The sequence below is a fragment of the Tubulanus polymorphus genome, chromosome 2, assembly GCF_964204645.1.
Source record: "Tubulanus polymorphus chromosome 2, tnTubPoly1.2, whole genome shotgun sequence".
NCBI classification, from domain to species: domain Eukaryota; kingdom Metazoa; phylum Nemertea; class Palaeonemertea; order Tubulaniformes; family Tubulanidae; genus Tubulanus; species Tubulanus polymorphus.
In genome coordinates this window covers 2,401,297-2,417,983 of record NC_134026.1, presented here as the reverse complement: position 1 = coordinate 2,417,983, position 16,687 = coordinate 2,401,297, and the positions used below count along the sequence as shown (strand labels likewise).

The 16,687-nt window shown below is 37.9% G+C and overlaps 1 protein-coding gene across 1 annotated transcript in view; it reads left to right on the top strand.

Annotated features, from left to right (window-relative positions):
- The window catches only part of LOC141898579 (homeobox protein cut-like 1), a 61,484-nt gene that overhangs the window by 26,427 nt on the left and 18,370 nt on the right, over positions 1-16,687 (top strand). Inside the window, 5 exon segments of the mRNA XM_074784555.1 lie at positions 4,512-4,638; positions 7,334-7,471; positions 7,942-8,009; positions 11,163-11,295; positions 11,816-11,882. Coding sequence (XP_074640656.1) covers positions 4,512-4,638; positions 7,334-7,471; positions 7,942-8,009; positions 11,163-11,295; positions 11,816-11,882 — 533 coding nt within the window.

Sequence of the window (16,687 nt, the reverse complement as noted above, 5' to 3'; positions counted from 1 at the left end):
TTTATACCTTTTTTGTTCGGATCGTAAGAATATGTATCAGTTGTAAAATTTGTCTTAGACGGGTGAGACTTCTTTGTTTCTAATAATATCTACTACTTCAACGGTTTTTCATAAATTTTTTCATAAATCGTAATCAGTTTTGTGAAGTGAATCGAACTGATCTTTGACATTCGCGAAATGTTGCGTACAAGTAAACTGGGAGTGTTTGTTTTTTAACTGACCGCCGCAGGTTTACTGGTAATACCTGGCTATAGTTGTTCATAAGACGGGATGGAATCGATAGAATGTTTTAAGAGGGTATATATGACGCTCCACTCATCTTTCACTAGTATATAAAAGCCGCGTTGCTTTTAAGCATGTGCATTTTCGATGAGGTTTTATTGTTGTTTTATGGTATAATCTATTTTATGTCTTCGACGTCTGACAAACAATTTTCTCGTAGTTGGATTCTATACTACTCGACGCGCCGCGATGCGATCAGGCCAGGCGTTGTGTCATCGCTAGCCGAGGACGACGATTCTGATCATTTTTTTCTTGCCGATACGTAATGAGGTCGTTTTATTATCCGCGCCGGTGTGTACAATTATACGTCGTTGCAAACCCGGTCGTTCGGTCGCTCGATTATTGTGCAGACCACGAATTCAAACTATAAAATTTATTTTGTGCCCGTTTTTTTTTTTTGTTCATGGTTTTTCTATCAACGGCAACTAGGTTATGCAATTTTTTCGGCATTATCGAGGCCTATTGGTGCGTGGATGTATAGAACCCATAAATTATTAGAATAGATTGATTTATTGGAAGTACCTCTTGGCCTAAATAAAGCTGAATACTTTTTGCGGAATTTTTTAATAGTGTAGTTATTATTGATGGAGTGCCACACGTACCGTAAATAGTTATTCGTTAAAATGTGGTTTTCATTTGGGAAGCGAGAAAAATATTCGCTGATTTCCGATGAGAGTAATTTATGCATCTTTTGCAAAAGAAAATGTCGGCTGACTGAATCCGTAAATTGGCTCGAAGTTAGCTCTCATCGTGTTTGTGTATTTCGATTTTAAAAAGTTTTCATGTGAAGATACTTTCTCATTTAAATCCTGGCAATAATTTATTCACGCGATACAAAGTATTGGATTTATGGATTTACGTTTCTAAGCTTATTAAATGCGATGTATCTCAAATTACTTGAAAATGAAATGATTACGACAAGTCAAAAGCAATTGAATATTCAACAGTTAGATATCATTCACTAATGGCGAGTATTTGAACTTATGGTAAAAAAAAGGACTTATTTTTATTGAGATTTTCAATGAAATCGCATTATTATTTCTTTTCGAAGAGTTATGATGTAATTTCTGAAATTATTATCGAAATCATTAATTGTGTAAAACAGAATTTGCAGATAGCCGTAATAGGATCCCAATACACTGATGGGATTATAGGCTTTTTTATGGTATAGCCTTTCTATATATATATATATATATATATATATATATATATATATATATATATATATATATATATATATATATATATATATATATATCCATTCCCATGTCTGATAACAGCCTTTAACACGTATTGATGCGTTCTGCCTGTTGATTTATAGTCAAATGAGATAATCAACAGATATATGTACCGCGCAATTTTTATGTTTGGGAAAACATGATATTCCGGGCGACTCTCGGAATCAGCCGGGTCTGCTAACGGAATCGATACGTTTTAATTACCGAAACATCACTGGGGTAATTACTCATATTTCGTAGAATTCAACTACGATATATCGAGTGCTGCTTATTCAGAAAATGTTTCCCTCAGTCGCTAAAAAGCTTGTGGCGCTTTTTTAAATTTCGAAACATTCGTGCGAAATCGTTTTTTTTTTTTCGAAGCGCATTCGACGGAGCTTTTCTTTTAGCTCTTACTTCGTATGTCGTAAATGTCGTTGTGTCGTAACTAATCAAAGGCGATCGACAATGATTTCTTTAAAAGAAAAGAGCAAAATCAGGACCGACCAACGGACGACGACTGAGGACGGGTGACGGGTATAATAAATCAAACTCGCCTTCTCAAAATCACTGTAATTATGTCTAAACCGAGAATAATACATGACCAGACGCGGTGACCTAATATTCGAAAAAAAAATCTCAAACGTTCAATGCTGTTAGCGAATTGATAAAGATAGATAGGTTGTCTAATGGTCATGTCTTTATATCAGGCGACCAACGCGGACAATAGGGGCAGCTGCTAAGCAACGTGTTCACATTCAAAGTTAGCCGTTTTCAAGATTCAAATCGCCGATATTCAAGATTCGCATTGAATTTTATGCTCTGTTTTCGTCATGGCTTTTGTGATGGCGGTTGATTGTGTTCGGCTCGTTGAAATCAGTTCACCGAGCTCTTCCTATAAATTCTATTCACCGTTTTTCAATAGGAAAATGTCTGCGGCGTTTGAAATTTTGAAGCGTTATTGAACCGGGGCTCGGGCAGGTGCGGCTCGTAGGTGACGTATTGTCAAGACGCCGATTCAAATATCGTATCCGTTACGATCATTTTGTTATGCAACGAATAAACGATGATCCATGAAAAAAAACGACGAAAATTTTAAATTCTTTTTTAAACTTAATTCGTCGATAATAGATACTCCTAAACGCCGGTTCTGATGATCCCTATAAAAGATGATATTGCGTTCGAATGATGATGATTAAAGACAAATGAATCGATTTGATTCCAATCCGAGACACGTTTCCATAACATCGAAGACAGTTGAAATCTAAATACTGTAGAGCCATCTGGCAGCTATGTAAGAAACTAATATACGACTCATTATCCAATGATGGTGTGTAGTTAGTATTTTGTGACTTATACGGCTTGTTATATCAGTTTTATCGTGACAGAAAGCAGTGTGAAGCAAAGGTGAAAATCATGCATCGCTCATTGTTAACTAACCATCTAACACAGTATCACATTCACAATCAATAATGATTGTAGTAATCGGTGGAGAGCTGGTCGTCTGTGACTGCTAATAACTTGGAAGAAATTTGAAGCGGTCGTTGTGTTTGTAACTAGTTTAACTAGGTGTGTTCACATCATGAACAGTAAAAGCAGTAGCAGTAGCAGCAGCAGCAGCAGCAGCTGAGGTGGCTTGATATAATCGAACTCTTCACCGAAACGATATATTATTAATAACAGATCAACGGGGGACACTTTCTTCCTGTGCGTTCAGCGGGCGTTGTTGGAATAATTAAAAGGCCAGCGTTTCGAACGTACTGGTGAAAACCAACACGCCACCATCGCCGCTGCTGATGCTGCTGCTGCTGCTGCTGCTGCTGCGCGTGCGAGGAAATGTACATCAATTAGGAAACTGGTCCGAAATTGATGAAGCTAATAATTAAGAGCCAAAACAGGATGCGACTACGACGTACAATGAATTTCTGTTGGACTGTGTAATACAATATCCTAGTTTCATCTTCTGATCAGATCGGTATTAATTGTTTCTCGTCACCGGGCGGCGCCTTATTCGCAATTTCACGAATCTCAATTTCTAGTCGTTATCATCTCCGGTTCGTTAGATGCGCGCGTCGTCCGATAATGACTCGATTAAGCGCCGGTGCGGGGCGTTACGGCGACCAACGCCGCCGAAACACTTCGTCCGCGACAATGAGACCCGATAAGACGGGTAGAATTTAACGTTGTCGTCGGTCGATGTCGTAAGAACGCGCGCTATCGAAATAGATCGGGCTTATATAAGAGGCATCCAAACACTATAAAAGCCGCGTAACTGTTGTTTTACGGCGCAGCGAGCTGTTCCGTATCGCGTTAGTTAATCTTCTATCAGAATTGATCAACTGAAAATGAGCACCTTGCTCGCGTAAATTGAACTTGATCTGTAGATGTACAGACCCATCACCTGTACATGTTTTTCTATGTCGGCGTATTATGCGTATTATGTATGCATTCGTAAAAAAAAAATGTTACGTCGGGCTCCGCAGTTAATTTTAGACGTGCATCTCATATGTATATATTACGATCCATCAATTTCGCCTTCACCCGGCGTTTTTTATCATCAATAACTTCAAAGGTATTCGCTGCGAGCGTACTTTCGTCTGCTGGCAGTTCATCTGCATCTATTCCGCATATTTTATAAGCCTATTTCCGATGATCGACTGTATTGGCTGCGTTTGATAACCTCATTCTGACATAGTTTCGACGTGTTCTCTCCGTAATTTATATCAACTTTGAACACTAATATCGGAGCCATTGAACGTCGATTCGACGCTGATTCCAATAATTTATGTCTTTTTTTGTCCATGTTTTTTCGCTTTTCAATACAACTTTTATAGTTTTGAATAAGCTATGCACCTATCGGTTCGCTTTCAGTCAACTACGAAAACAAGTCTTGTTTTTTTTTTCTTTTCTATTTATTGCTGTTAGTATAGTAAACGATATAAACATTCCGGCTTCATGAAGTTTGGCGCGATTCCGATATCATTTTGATATTTCTATTTTCTGTATTTTTAGGATATAAGAAAAATCGTCGCTCCGTTGTTGAAAAGTTTTCAAGGAGAAATAGACGCTCTTTCCAAACGAAGCAAAGCGGCTGAGGCAGCCTTCTTGACCATATACAAGAAACTAATAGATGTACCAGGTAAGGCATGTTCGAGTTATTTCCAGGGGTGTTGGCGAAACTAAATTCAAATTCCTCTTGAGAGAAGCTGTTCCCAGGGGGTTATCTGTATCTCTATATTGATAATTATGGTTATATGAATTCCTCAATAATCTCGGCCGAAACTGCAAGTTTTAATTCGGACTAGATATAGACTAGAAAGACTCCAAACCCTGAAACTGGAGGTTAACAAATTCTGTTAAAAACATAAAGCAATTTTAGTTAAGTTGAATTTGAACTCAGTGTTTTTGATGATGCATTATGCGTGTGTTGGTGGTAAGTGGCTACAAATATTTGTCTGATAACGCGAAAGCATCGGAAGCCTTGGGATACATTGTTGCTTGTCAAGATCATATGAGAAAAATATCTCGAATTGCTTCTCTGATGTTTGCAAGACAATAATATAGCGCAGGGGCATCGAGATAGCGGTTTAAAATGAAGAATTGATAGCTGTTCGTTTTAATAGCCTGTAGACCTCTTGTCTGTTTTCAGTTTTGTTTCGCTTGCGGTGCAGTTTTCCAAACGGTTACCATTTCCGTTCCTATTGACCAAAGTTGATTACTGCTCGAATGGAATTGAATATTTTATGACCTTTCGAGGCGGTTCACTTCTTAAACGCAGTCAATCCCTGAAAGTCTTTTAAACATGATATATAGAACACAAAATGCTTCCTGTTTTTCGTGTGTCTTCAAAAAATTTCTTAATGTAAGAAGAGACGATTAGTAAGAGATGATTTAGCTCGGGTCAAACTGGTTTGGACCAGACCCGAGTCAAATTTAGCTGGTGCCCAATAAGAGTAAACATGTAAATCATCACTCGTTACTGAAGTTGTATCAAAATTCTTTCGATACCGTCAACAGGGTGGTCACTGACCGGGAACGACTGGAAAACTCTGGAAAATTCAGAGAAAACTCAGGAAATTTGCAATTGGTGTAAAGTGGCTGCTCTGCTGTGCTAAGTCACTTCCAGAACCATTTATCAGGGAATAATTTAGCCAGTGCTAAGATTTTGGCAAGAGCTGGGTCGCACATTTTTGGTTGGGCTCAAAAGGCATGGATCCAATTGGCACCAGTGTGAATGGTTAGCCGGGGCGGACATTTTTGGTTGGGCTCAAAAGGCATGGATCCAATTGGCACCAGTGTGAATGGTTAGCCCGGGTCTTATGATCGCGGCTATATCCTGCTAATATTATTCAGATCTCAGAAGACAGTCACGTTTTTGGGTCTGTCTTCTGAGCGAAAACAAAACCAATCCTTGAATGAACGGATAGATAAGTTATGGAATGGTTATACATATTTCACGCAAGCATGAAAAAGAACCCACCGATGAAAGTGGATATGAAACTAACTTGCGTGGAGTCTAATTACTTTGATGAGAAGATGATTATCAAATATTAGATAAACATCGGGTGTGGTATCGTATTCGTTACCTTCCGAGCTTAGATAAATATTTAAAACTTACTTTAGATGTTGAAGCGTAATACTTGTGCGTTGAGTTACAGTTATATTAGCCTTCGTGAATTATCGCTGATCGCTACTCCCCCCTCGCCCCCCTCTTACTTTCCCCCTGAAAAAATATATATCTATAACGATGATCGGAGTTTAGTCATCTAAATCAACACCAGTCTAGTATGAAACTATCGCGGCACGTCGAGTCGTAAAACCGATGTATTTTCTCGAGCGCGAACGTTTTTAATTGACATCGGTGAAAAATATTTTGTCAAGCGATGGCAACATTTTTGCCGAAGTTGTTGATAAATTAACCGGATATAATAGACACGCGATGAAGTATTGTTTTACTATCAATTTCACAAAGTCGTTATTATTATCTTGTGTTCGACTAATTAGTAGTTTTCCAATGTCATCTCATCAACCACTTTGCGCAGGATATTTTTCTCTCCGTCACGTCTATTGTTAATGGATATCGAGTAGTTGAAATTGTCGTTTTTGTAGTCCAGATATTAATGTCTACTAACTCGTATATCTATTGTGCATTATACGTCATATTGAATAGTTCAATTTTCATAATTATCCCGATACCGCTCCAAGAATTGAATCATCAGAATGATTTCATTGAAACAATACATTCGTTAACCCTTTACGTTTTATTGCAATAGTTCTGAACATTCTTTCTGCAGTAAATCGAGAATCCCACACACTGATATGACGAAAGATGAAGTCCAAAAAAGTTTGCTTATATCTAAGATTCTTATCTGATTAAAGGTAGATTCTCTTTTTATCGCCACAACACGGAATAGTGTTTCTTCGATGGTTCAATTTTCTGCAGATTTTCCATGTATCCTTAACCTTTAAAGTCAATTAAACACTTGTCTCTGGGATGGAACTAATTCCTGGATCCAGTTCATGTTGGACGCAAGATTAGTTAATTAATTTGTTCAAATTCTGATTAATGTGATGAACCTGGTGAAATTCTAATCCCAAACTGTCGAACTGGGTCCTGGTGTTTTAGAATTCTCAGCAGACTGTTAAGTTTGGGCTCAATATTGGACAACTTTGATGTAAGGTACAAATTAATAATACTTCACATGGGGTCAGTAATATTCAACTGGTAAATCCCCCCTCGGAGGAGGTCTTAAATTAAATAGGTTTAAATTATTTACCTCGCCGCGGACTAATGAGTTACTAATGAGTTACGTTGTCGCTTGATATCATTACAGATCCACTTCCTGTGTTTGAACAAGCATTGACGTTCCAAAAGAGGGCGCAACGAGTATCAGACCTAGAAATCGAGAACAAGCAACTTAGAGAAACGTTAGACGAATATAACCATGAATTTGCTGAAGTAAAAAATCAAGGTATGTAAAAAACTGCTTGGAGTCGTTGAAACAAGTTCTCAGTTTGTTTACTATAGAACTAGTGAAAATCTCCTATTTGCTCTCAGATCTGTAAGGCCCGGTTTTAACTGTAACCGGGATAAATCAATTTGAACTTTGCGAAATCTATTTAATATTAGATAAACAACCAGCATTATTGAAGATTGATAACAAAAAATTAGTTCGACTTATGTATTCAGGTAGAATGTTTCTAACCATCTTTTCGAGATTTATTTGAAAACTCTTTTTGAAAATAAATCTCTCAGATGGGTAGAAACATTGCCTAATTTCATGTTATTAATCCTCAATATAAATCTTCAATATTTCATATAGTTACATGTGGAGGTTGATGGCCTCGGTTACAGAGTAAAGTGTTCTGTCCACTTAACGTCACTGAATCTGTTGTTTGTATTTGAAATAATGTAAAAATTGTTTGTTTTTACCTTCTGTAGAAGTAACGATAAAACAATTGAAAGAAAAAGTGAAAGAATATGAAGACAAAATGGAAACAGCCGCTCAGGTAAAAATAACAGATAATTCTTTGAGGTTTCTCATAAATGTCAGCTATAAAGCGAGATTTCTTACATTTGCCTTGTTTATGAAATAGCTGTGAAAACTTAGGATTGTTTTCACAAGATTTCAAAGTTTTTAAGCTCGACATTTCCATGAAACCGTTACCATTTTAAAACATAACATTTAGAAAGAGTATTGTTTTGAAGAATGTTTGCGAATTAACCGGGTTTTGTTTTACGTATCGGAAAAAGAGAAAGTGGCAATGACGCACGCATTGGCGCGTGCCTTACGTGTGTTTTGAGTTTCGAATTTGTCAATGAAGACAATCGCGATCTGCGCGAAAAAGAACACGCTGTTCTCGTTCCCATCATCATATCAATTTCACGGGTTTTTTAGTCGGAAATTCATTACGGTAAAATATAGGTGGAAAATCCATTCTTTTGCGAGTTGTCGTTTGTCGCGTGAGATAATCTAAATCATAGCCGTCAGTGTTGAAATTTCACTTCATAATGGAAATATCTCGAGGATATGAAAACTCATCGATTTTAAAAACGTATGGATCACCGCCGAGCGAGGCCCCGGCGCGAAAAAAAAACATCACGCTTATATCACTGGTGGTGGCGCTTGCCGACGAAAAAATATCGGGTTATTGCGAAACAACGAGATGGAAGGCGACGCCATCACGCGTCTACGCGCCTCTAAGTCAAATGGTCGGGAAAATCGTGCGGATGAATTTTACGTCTGATCGGTTTTTGTCTAAATTTCATTTGAATCGCGCATAACGCCGGTAGAATGCCTCATTACGACAGGAAATGCCTCAGTGAAGCGCTGTCAAGTCGGCCTTTTAATCTTAACTCGCGAAATTATCTGATTTTTGCACTAGTGATACAACACTACGTCGTGATGACAAAACTTACCGAGAACTTTCTCGCTATCACCAGGATTCATTTATTTCATTTCCCACAAATTCTTTTTTTCTATGAGTCAAATGTTTCTATAGACCGGGCTGAAACAGCATCTGTTCTATCGATCATTTGATTTGATTTGATTGTGCGAATACGATTGGCCTTGGCTTCGATCGCGGCTATCTGTCAACAGCTGCATTCATACTGAACGTTCGAAACAAACTTTCAGTTAGTTAATTTTAGAACGGACCAATTTAGACTGACCAAAAAGATCATGTCCAGATCAAACTCCAGGTCCTAGAGTGAACTGGTGATAGCGATTCACTGCGATCACACGGAGATGATTTGCCCTGGATCATAGTGCTCATGTGATCACGACTATAGTGTGAACGCAGCTAATGTTCCAGATATTCACCCAAAAATTCATTCCAAATAGAAACCAGTGATCGAGAGAGAGATCAGAGCTAGGATAGAAACCGGTGATCAGAGCTAGAATAGAAACCGGTGATCAGAGCTAGAATAGAAACCGGTGATCAGAGCTAGAATAGAAACCGGTGATCAGAGCTAGAATAGAAACCGGTGATCAGAGCTAGAATAGAAACCGGTGATCAGAGCTAGAATAGAAACCAGTGATCGAGAGAGAGATCAGAGCTAGAATAGAAACCGGTGATCGGAGCTAGAATAGAAACCGGTGATCAGAGCTAGAATAGAAACCGGTGATCAGATCTAGAATAGAAACCAGTGATCAGAGCTAGAATAGAAACCGGTGATCAGAGCTAGAATAGAAACCGGTGATCAGAGCTAGAATAGAAACCGGTGATCAGAGCTAGAATAGAAACCGGTGATCACAGCTAGAATAGAAACCGGTGATCACAGCTAGAATAGAAACCGGTGATCACAGCTAGAATAGAAACCAGTGATCGAGAGAGAGAGATCAGAGCTAGGATAGAAACCGGTGATCGGAGCTAGAATAGAAACCGGTGATCGGAGCTAGAATAGAAACCGGTGATCAGAGCTAGGTTAGAAACCGGTGATCAGAGCTAGAATAGAAACCGGTGATCAGAGCTAAAATAGAAACGAGTGATCGAGAGACAGAGAGAGAGATCAGAGCTAGGATAGAAACCGGTGATCGGAGCTAGAATAGAAACCGGTGATCAGAGCTAGGTTAGAAACCGGTGATCAGAGCTAGGATAGAAACCAGTGATCAGAGCTAGAATAGAAACCAGTGATCAGAGCTAAAATAGAAACCAGTGATCAGAGCTGAAATAGAAACCGGTGATCGAGAGACAGAGAGAGATAGCCGACACAATGTGAGTCATCACCAATCAACTTATTTATCATATTTGATGATGAACATCGGTTGTTAGTTTAAATGGATGTAGAGTTCAGAACACCGACTACGATGTGATGTCCTCCGCGTGTTGATTTCCTGATTGCGACCATCAGAGCATATGTTTTCCCATTTAGATCGGAGGGGTGCGGAGGATTTGTCCGATAATTATTTCCTTTGAGTCGGGTCTTTTGTAATTATTGCGGATGGCAGTTCAATTCAGCCCTTGGAACCGAAGATGCAAGTTTAAGCCCGTAAGCGGCTTAACGTTGAGGGGTAAAGAGGACTGCGAGCGCCGGTTCTGATCACTGATGATTGGAAGCCGAGATAACAATTTGTTAATGATGAACGAAACGTTGCTCGGATTGAAAATCTTCGATGCGTCGTCACAGATCTATTTGCTTGTTGTGTTTTTCGCTGACGGCAAATTTGATTGTTGCGATGAAAGAGAAAGCTCTCGTTCGCGCGCCGTACCTGTAGTTGTTTAATAACGCCCCGCTCGTATTATATCAGGATTAATTCGCGTTGACCAATATATTCGATGCAATTAGCAATATTGAACGTTTGGTTTTTGGCTAGGTTTGACATTTGGATTTCATTCGGCTGCAACATACTCAACTTCCTAGTTCGTCGGAACCCCGTTCAGCTTTTGCAGTTTGATTTTTTTTTTTCATCTTCGCAACGAGCAATATGCCCCAAAGATATCAACGTTCAAGCGAAAAAGCTTTGTAAGACTCGAATAAAGAAGATTCTAATCATGTTTATTAATATTTAATCAATTATTCAACGAGATGAGAAACAACAAGCACTTGTTTAAGCCGAGTGTGAACTCTCAATTGTAATCTATTCTATCTATTTTAGGAATGATGTTTTTCCGTCGCGTTCCGCGCAATTACGAATGACGATCGTGTTGTATATTTTTCAGTCTCGAGCGAAGGAGAAAGAGCGCGAGCTTCAACGACAATTCCTCGAAAAAGAACAACAGTTGCAACAGATGCAGATGGACGTAGCTAGGAAACTCGGTGAAGCTGAACAAAAAGTTGTCTCTTTACAGAGTGGTAAATATCATCGATTTACTAGTGCAGAGTCCAGTTTGTTCCTTCAATATTCCATATATTATGGGGGGAACAATATTAGCCGGCTTTAAACTTGTTCTCAGTTTTCGAGACTCTAATTTACCTCGACCGGTGTCCTCATACAGGGGGTTGTAGTCGGTGCTCTTTACATGCAAGTCTATCAGAAATATGATATTTTAAAGTAACTTAAGCTATTGGTGTCCACTTAAGTTATGAATATAAAGCTTGATTTTGGTGAAATGTGCTATTTTTCTATGTTGAATCACTAGTTTTCAAAGCTTTGTTAGAATTGACATCAACTTGATGTATAGATAGGCAGGTGCAGACGTTTTAAAACGGGCTGATTTTCAGAGTTGTGGATGTTACATTTAACAGATCGGTCGCCCGTCTTAAACCCCTCTTGGAGATTACTGTCGTCAGATGTAACTGGATATTTTCGGACGCCGAATTCCGTTTCATCTCGTTACGTCGATAAAGTTCGTTATTTTCGATGCTTTTTCAGCCTTGGATGGAAATCAATCTGAACTGTTTGATCTCAAAGCCAAATACGACGAAGCAACCTCCGCTAAGTAAGTACAAACATCTTCTCCACCGACATCGATCTCTATCTTCAATATGTTCAGATGTCTACATTCACAATATATAAAATCTTCCCGCGACGTAAGAAATTCTGATTTATTGCAATCATGTGGTCGGAGAACATCTATTATTGGTAATCAATTGTCCAATATTCAGTGCCTTATCGACAAGTTATTACTTAACCCTCTTCTTAGAGAGGGGTTTTAAGCTGATATTATCACGCATAGTCATTAAGCTCATTTGGAGAAAATCAATATAGGGTAATTAGCGACAAGATGGGTCCTAATAACAGCTATGATTGGAGATCAATGCACAGCAATTACTAGTCGAAATGTAGTGGAACGAAATGCAAATTGTTCGATGAATTATTGTAGAATTTCTTTTTTTTTTGTTGCCAAATTATCGAGTTTTTCTGCCGACGTTGAAAAAAAATCAAAAACCACTGAAAAAATCTATTCTACGTCTGAAACGTGTTCGTATCAAAGACTTCAAATCTGAGAACTTACTGTGCAACTTGAGTCTTGCTGTTGCATTGATATCGATTCGGCGAGCTCACCAACTTCACACAAGTTTTCAAGGAAACTTCGATGTGTCATAGATTATGTACGTGGTGTAATAATACACGTGCCAATGCAATGAGATCTAAATTGTAATATTATGTTATGAGATGATGCCGTTCATCTCGTACATATCACATAGATATGCTTCTTCTTTGTTCATCTATAATTCTGAAATTCGTGGCCAAACTTCAAACGAATTTGATCGCGGAATCGTATTATGATCGATGCGAACGTTGGGAAAAGTTTCTTCGTGTTCTTGTCTGTGGGTGGAAATTCAATTTCTGGCAATATTTATATAATAGCTCACAATGACAACTGATACGCTCGTCTAGGTATGTGTCATGTTCATCATTTTGACAGTCGAATTCGCTAAATATTTCGGATCAGGTTCTCTCATACATCTATCTCTATCGCAGATATTATTTCAGCTTTTATTATCTACATACGAAAACATAGAAAATTACGCCATAATCCAAATTCGTTTTTGTTATGTTTTCTTAATGATGATAATAGTAATGATAATAGTAAGACTTCATTTCAGACACCGGGGGGGGGGGGGAGGGGGTGCGGTTGGGCGGTAGGGGAAATGTTGGTTAAAGAATAGTATTTAACACGTCTATAAAGATGTACGGAACAGATATAATATTAATGAAATTTCGTCAGTCCTACCCTCGTAGAACGTCCCAAAGTTAGTTACCTCCAATAAACGTCGTCTGACGCGGTATAGATTTACTGATGATGACGAATAATGATGTCTGTGAATTTTTTGAATTCGTAACAAAGACTCGGAACGAACGACGATTTACGAATTTCAATGATTTCTCGGCGTCGTATCCGATCTATTGTTAAACGAATTGAATTTATTAAATATCGTATCTACACGAATATATATATATATATATATATATATATATATATATATATATATATATATATATATATATATATATATATATATATATATATATACGATATTTAATAAATTCAATTCGTATATATATATATGTATATATGTACATATGTACATATAACCACTATTATGTACGGAAAAAACTGGCGTTCATCAATTTGCGGGCGCGAAATCAAAAGAAAAACCGTCGTCAACTTCAAAGCCGGCAACTTATCGATCAAAGTAACGAGATATGGCAAACTTGCAGCCGGCAAATAAAACCATAATAGGCTTTAGATTGTTCACTGGTGTTGACAAATCAATGCTTTCCTTTGGAAATGTATTATATCAACTTAATGTTACTTTTTTAAAATTCAAAATGTATATATATACATACATGCTTGCATTATGTTAGGTGTAAAGACCGTATTGCTATGCTGGATTCTTTGTAATATTAGATGTTCATAAACTGCGTTTATTTGAACTGATGCAGTAGTTCCGTACAAACCTTTTTGATGTAATTTCAATTTCATCTAAATGAAAATATGTACCTTTAGAAGCTGATGACCTGAAGGTTGAGTCAAAGAGCAACAACAAAACGAACGTGTGTTTTAGTTATTGTCAGTATCCTGTGTTAAGAGTTCCGTATCACTGTTTGCCTTAGCGTTTCTAATCGAGAAAACGCAGGAAATAATCGAATTAAACATCTTCCTTTTAATGGTGAAATCAGAAATGTTTTGTATCCTGTCATAGTTTCAAGATAGTTTCAATTTTTTGATATCCCAACATAAGTCTAGTAATCTCGCGATATATTCTACAATCAAATAGAAATCTGCTCTTGATTTTGAGGTTGTAAATATTTGGGTTGTTTGTTCGTAGGTGTGGAAATTATTTTCATTTTCAGATATCAGGAACTAAAACATTGTTCCTAACTGTATTTGCTTTATATCCATTAATTAATGTATTTTCAATAAAAGGTTTGAATTGGTGGATGATTTTTTGTTTTTTCGATGGTGCATGAACTGAAATCGTGTACCTAAGGACTTTGCGTGTGTTAAAGAAATAATGATTAACGAAGAAAGAGTTTGAAGTGAAGCGAGTCGATAATTGTGTTTGACACTATTGTCATCGCATGATGAGACTGATATTGCATAAAGTGTTATTGTAATTTACTGATAGATAGAAATCGATTCTGGGAAATTCACCACACGCTTCAGAGCACCGGTGAAAAATGGCAACGCAATTTCACCAATATTTCGCCTTTAAAAGCGAAATAGTAGAATCGATGTCGATGTAATAACTTCGATGAGAAAAATACATGACAGGGGGGGTCGCACTTACCTGAAAATCAGGGATAATGAGGGCAATTTTCTATTCTTTAAAAAAGTCAGGGAACAGTTAGGGGAAATTTGTTAAAAAACTAAAAATCAAGGAAAAGTCTGTGAAATTTGTTGAAATTGCTAATCGAACAGTTTCTATGTCGGGGAGTAATCGGGGAAAAGGTATATCAAATAAATGGGGCCCCTCTTAAATAGATCCTATGCTTTTCTTCCTGATTATAACTTTTGATTTTCCTTCAATTGATTTGATTCCGGAATCAAAACATATAGAGCACTCGTGGCGTATCTTCTCAATTCTTACTCAGACTTATGTTAAACTGAATTGCTCTTAAGCTCTCGCTCGCCGAGTAGAAGGCCATGATGGAGAATGAGTTAAAAGATTGTCTTCATCAATGACTCAACTATGGACGTGTCATCTTCAACGTGAATATATCGCGGCTATCGTTTATGCTTAATCTTGCGAAAGATCGTAATTATACTTCCACCATCATCGAAATATTCCGATGGCTATCGGAAGAACCTCCGACAAATGGCAATTTGATAAATGCAACTGTCGGATGGGAGTTTTGAGAAGTTGTCACCTCCACGCTGCGACAGCAATCGTCAACTCTTACTAGTTCGGTAAAGATCTAAGTTGTATTGACTTTATAACCGGTCCGCAGCGACTCCAGTATAATGTTATCTGACAAATTTGAAGCGAAAGTTTCCTGTCCTGAGATGAAATCGTCAGTACAGAATGATACTCTATATATAGCGCGATGGATCGGGTTGTTTCCTGGTTCGGGGGACTTCAATTCCATCCCTTGAAATATCTCGCTTGAAGCTAGTTTTAACCGAGTCCCTGATTTCTTATTTATCACCGGCGTCATTCGTCGTTATCAACTGTTATCAAATTCTGCCTTACTTTGTTTGCAGCACAACCGAGAGACGGTTTGTAGAATCAGCTATAAATACCTGTGTTCAACGCGCAAATTTCATCCAGAACAAGTCCATAAAATAGAATTACTATTTAGGTGCATTCACATTATTGCTTGTTCGTTGTTCTAATTTGGCCCATGCCTGTGGAACGGACCCATTGAGCATGGACCAAATCATTGCTGTACCTTCATTCATGGTTTTAAATCAGCTCTTATCGCTGGTCCAGCTAGACGCAAAACTGATTGACAGACTTAAGTTTCTATTCACAGAAATGGTTGTTTTTGAAATTTAGAACAGATATGGATGTATCTTTTGGTCAGCTGAGTTGATCTGATCTGAAATAGAACTGACGTTTCGATAGAACGAATGCTTGGTCGGCTTGGACTAAATTTAGAAAGTTTTGAATAACGTGATGTGAACGCGGCTATAACCAATTTCAGTGTGAACTTCTTCATGGAGTGCCTTCAGTAACTTCTAGAATGCACTCACTCGTCATTCGTAAAAATGGCAACTTAATGACTGCTATTTTTCTAGCTACTAGGTATATATGTACATATCGTATGCAGGCGGTATTTGTGAAATGTCACTTTCGTGTAATCATAGATTCGAGATGACAACCTGAATTCGATTGGAATCATTAGATTTTTCTAAGCCAGAAGTTGCATGTCAGATCGGAAGTAGCGGGTATGTTTCGGTCGAGCCTCTGCAGCGTACGAATAAGCCACCTTGTCAACGTTCATTGTATTGAATTCAAGAATGTTTCGTGATTGCATGATCTCATGCAACCGAAGATTCGTCTTCGTCGTCTTCGTCGTGAATCAGATGAGGAAAATCTATCTGTAAGACGGATTCTATCGGGAGAATTCAACGATTCCGACTTAAAAAATCATTGCAAATGTCATTTCTCTGCCTTTCTGTATAAACGAATGGTGTATTCGAATTACAGTGTTTCTTCGTTCGTTCGTATAGCAAACTCTCATCGCTCTCTCTTTGCCTCTCTCTCTCTTTGCCTCTCTCTCTCTGCCGCTCTCTCTTCCTGAAAATAATATATCTATTGCGTTTGAGAATGTTCATTCAGTTATCATTTT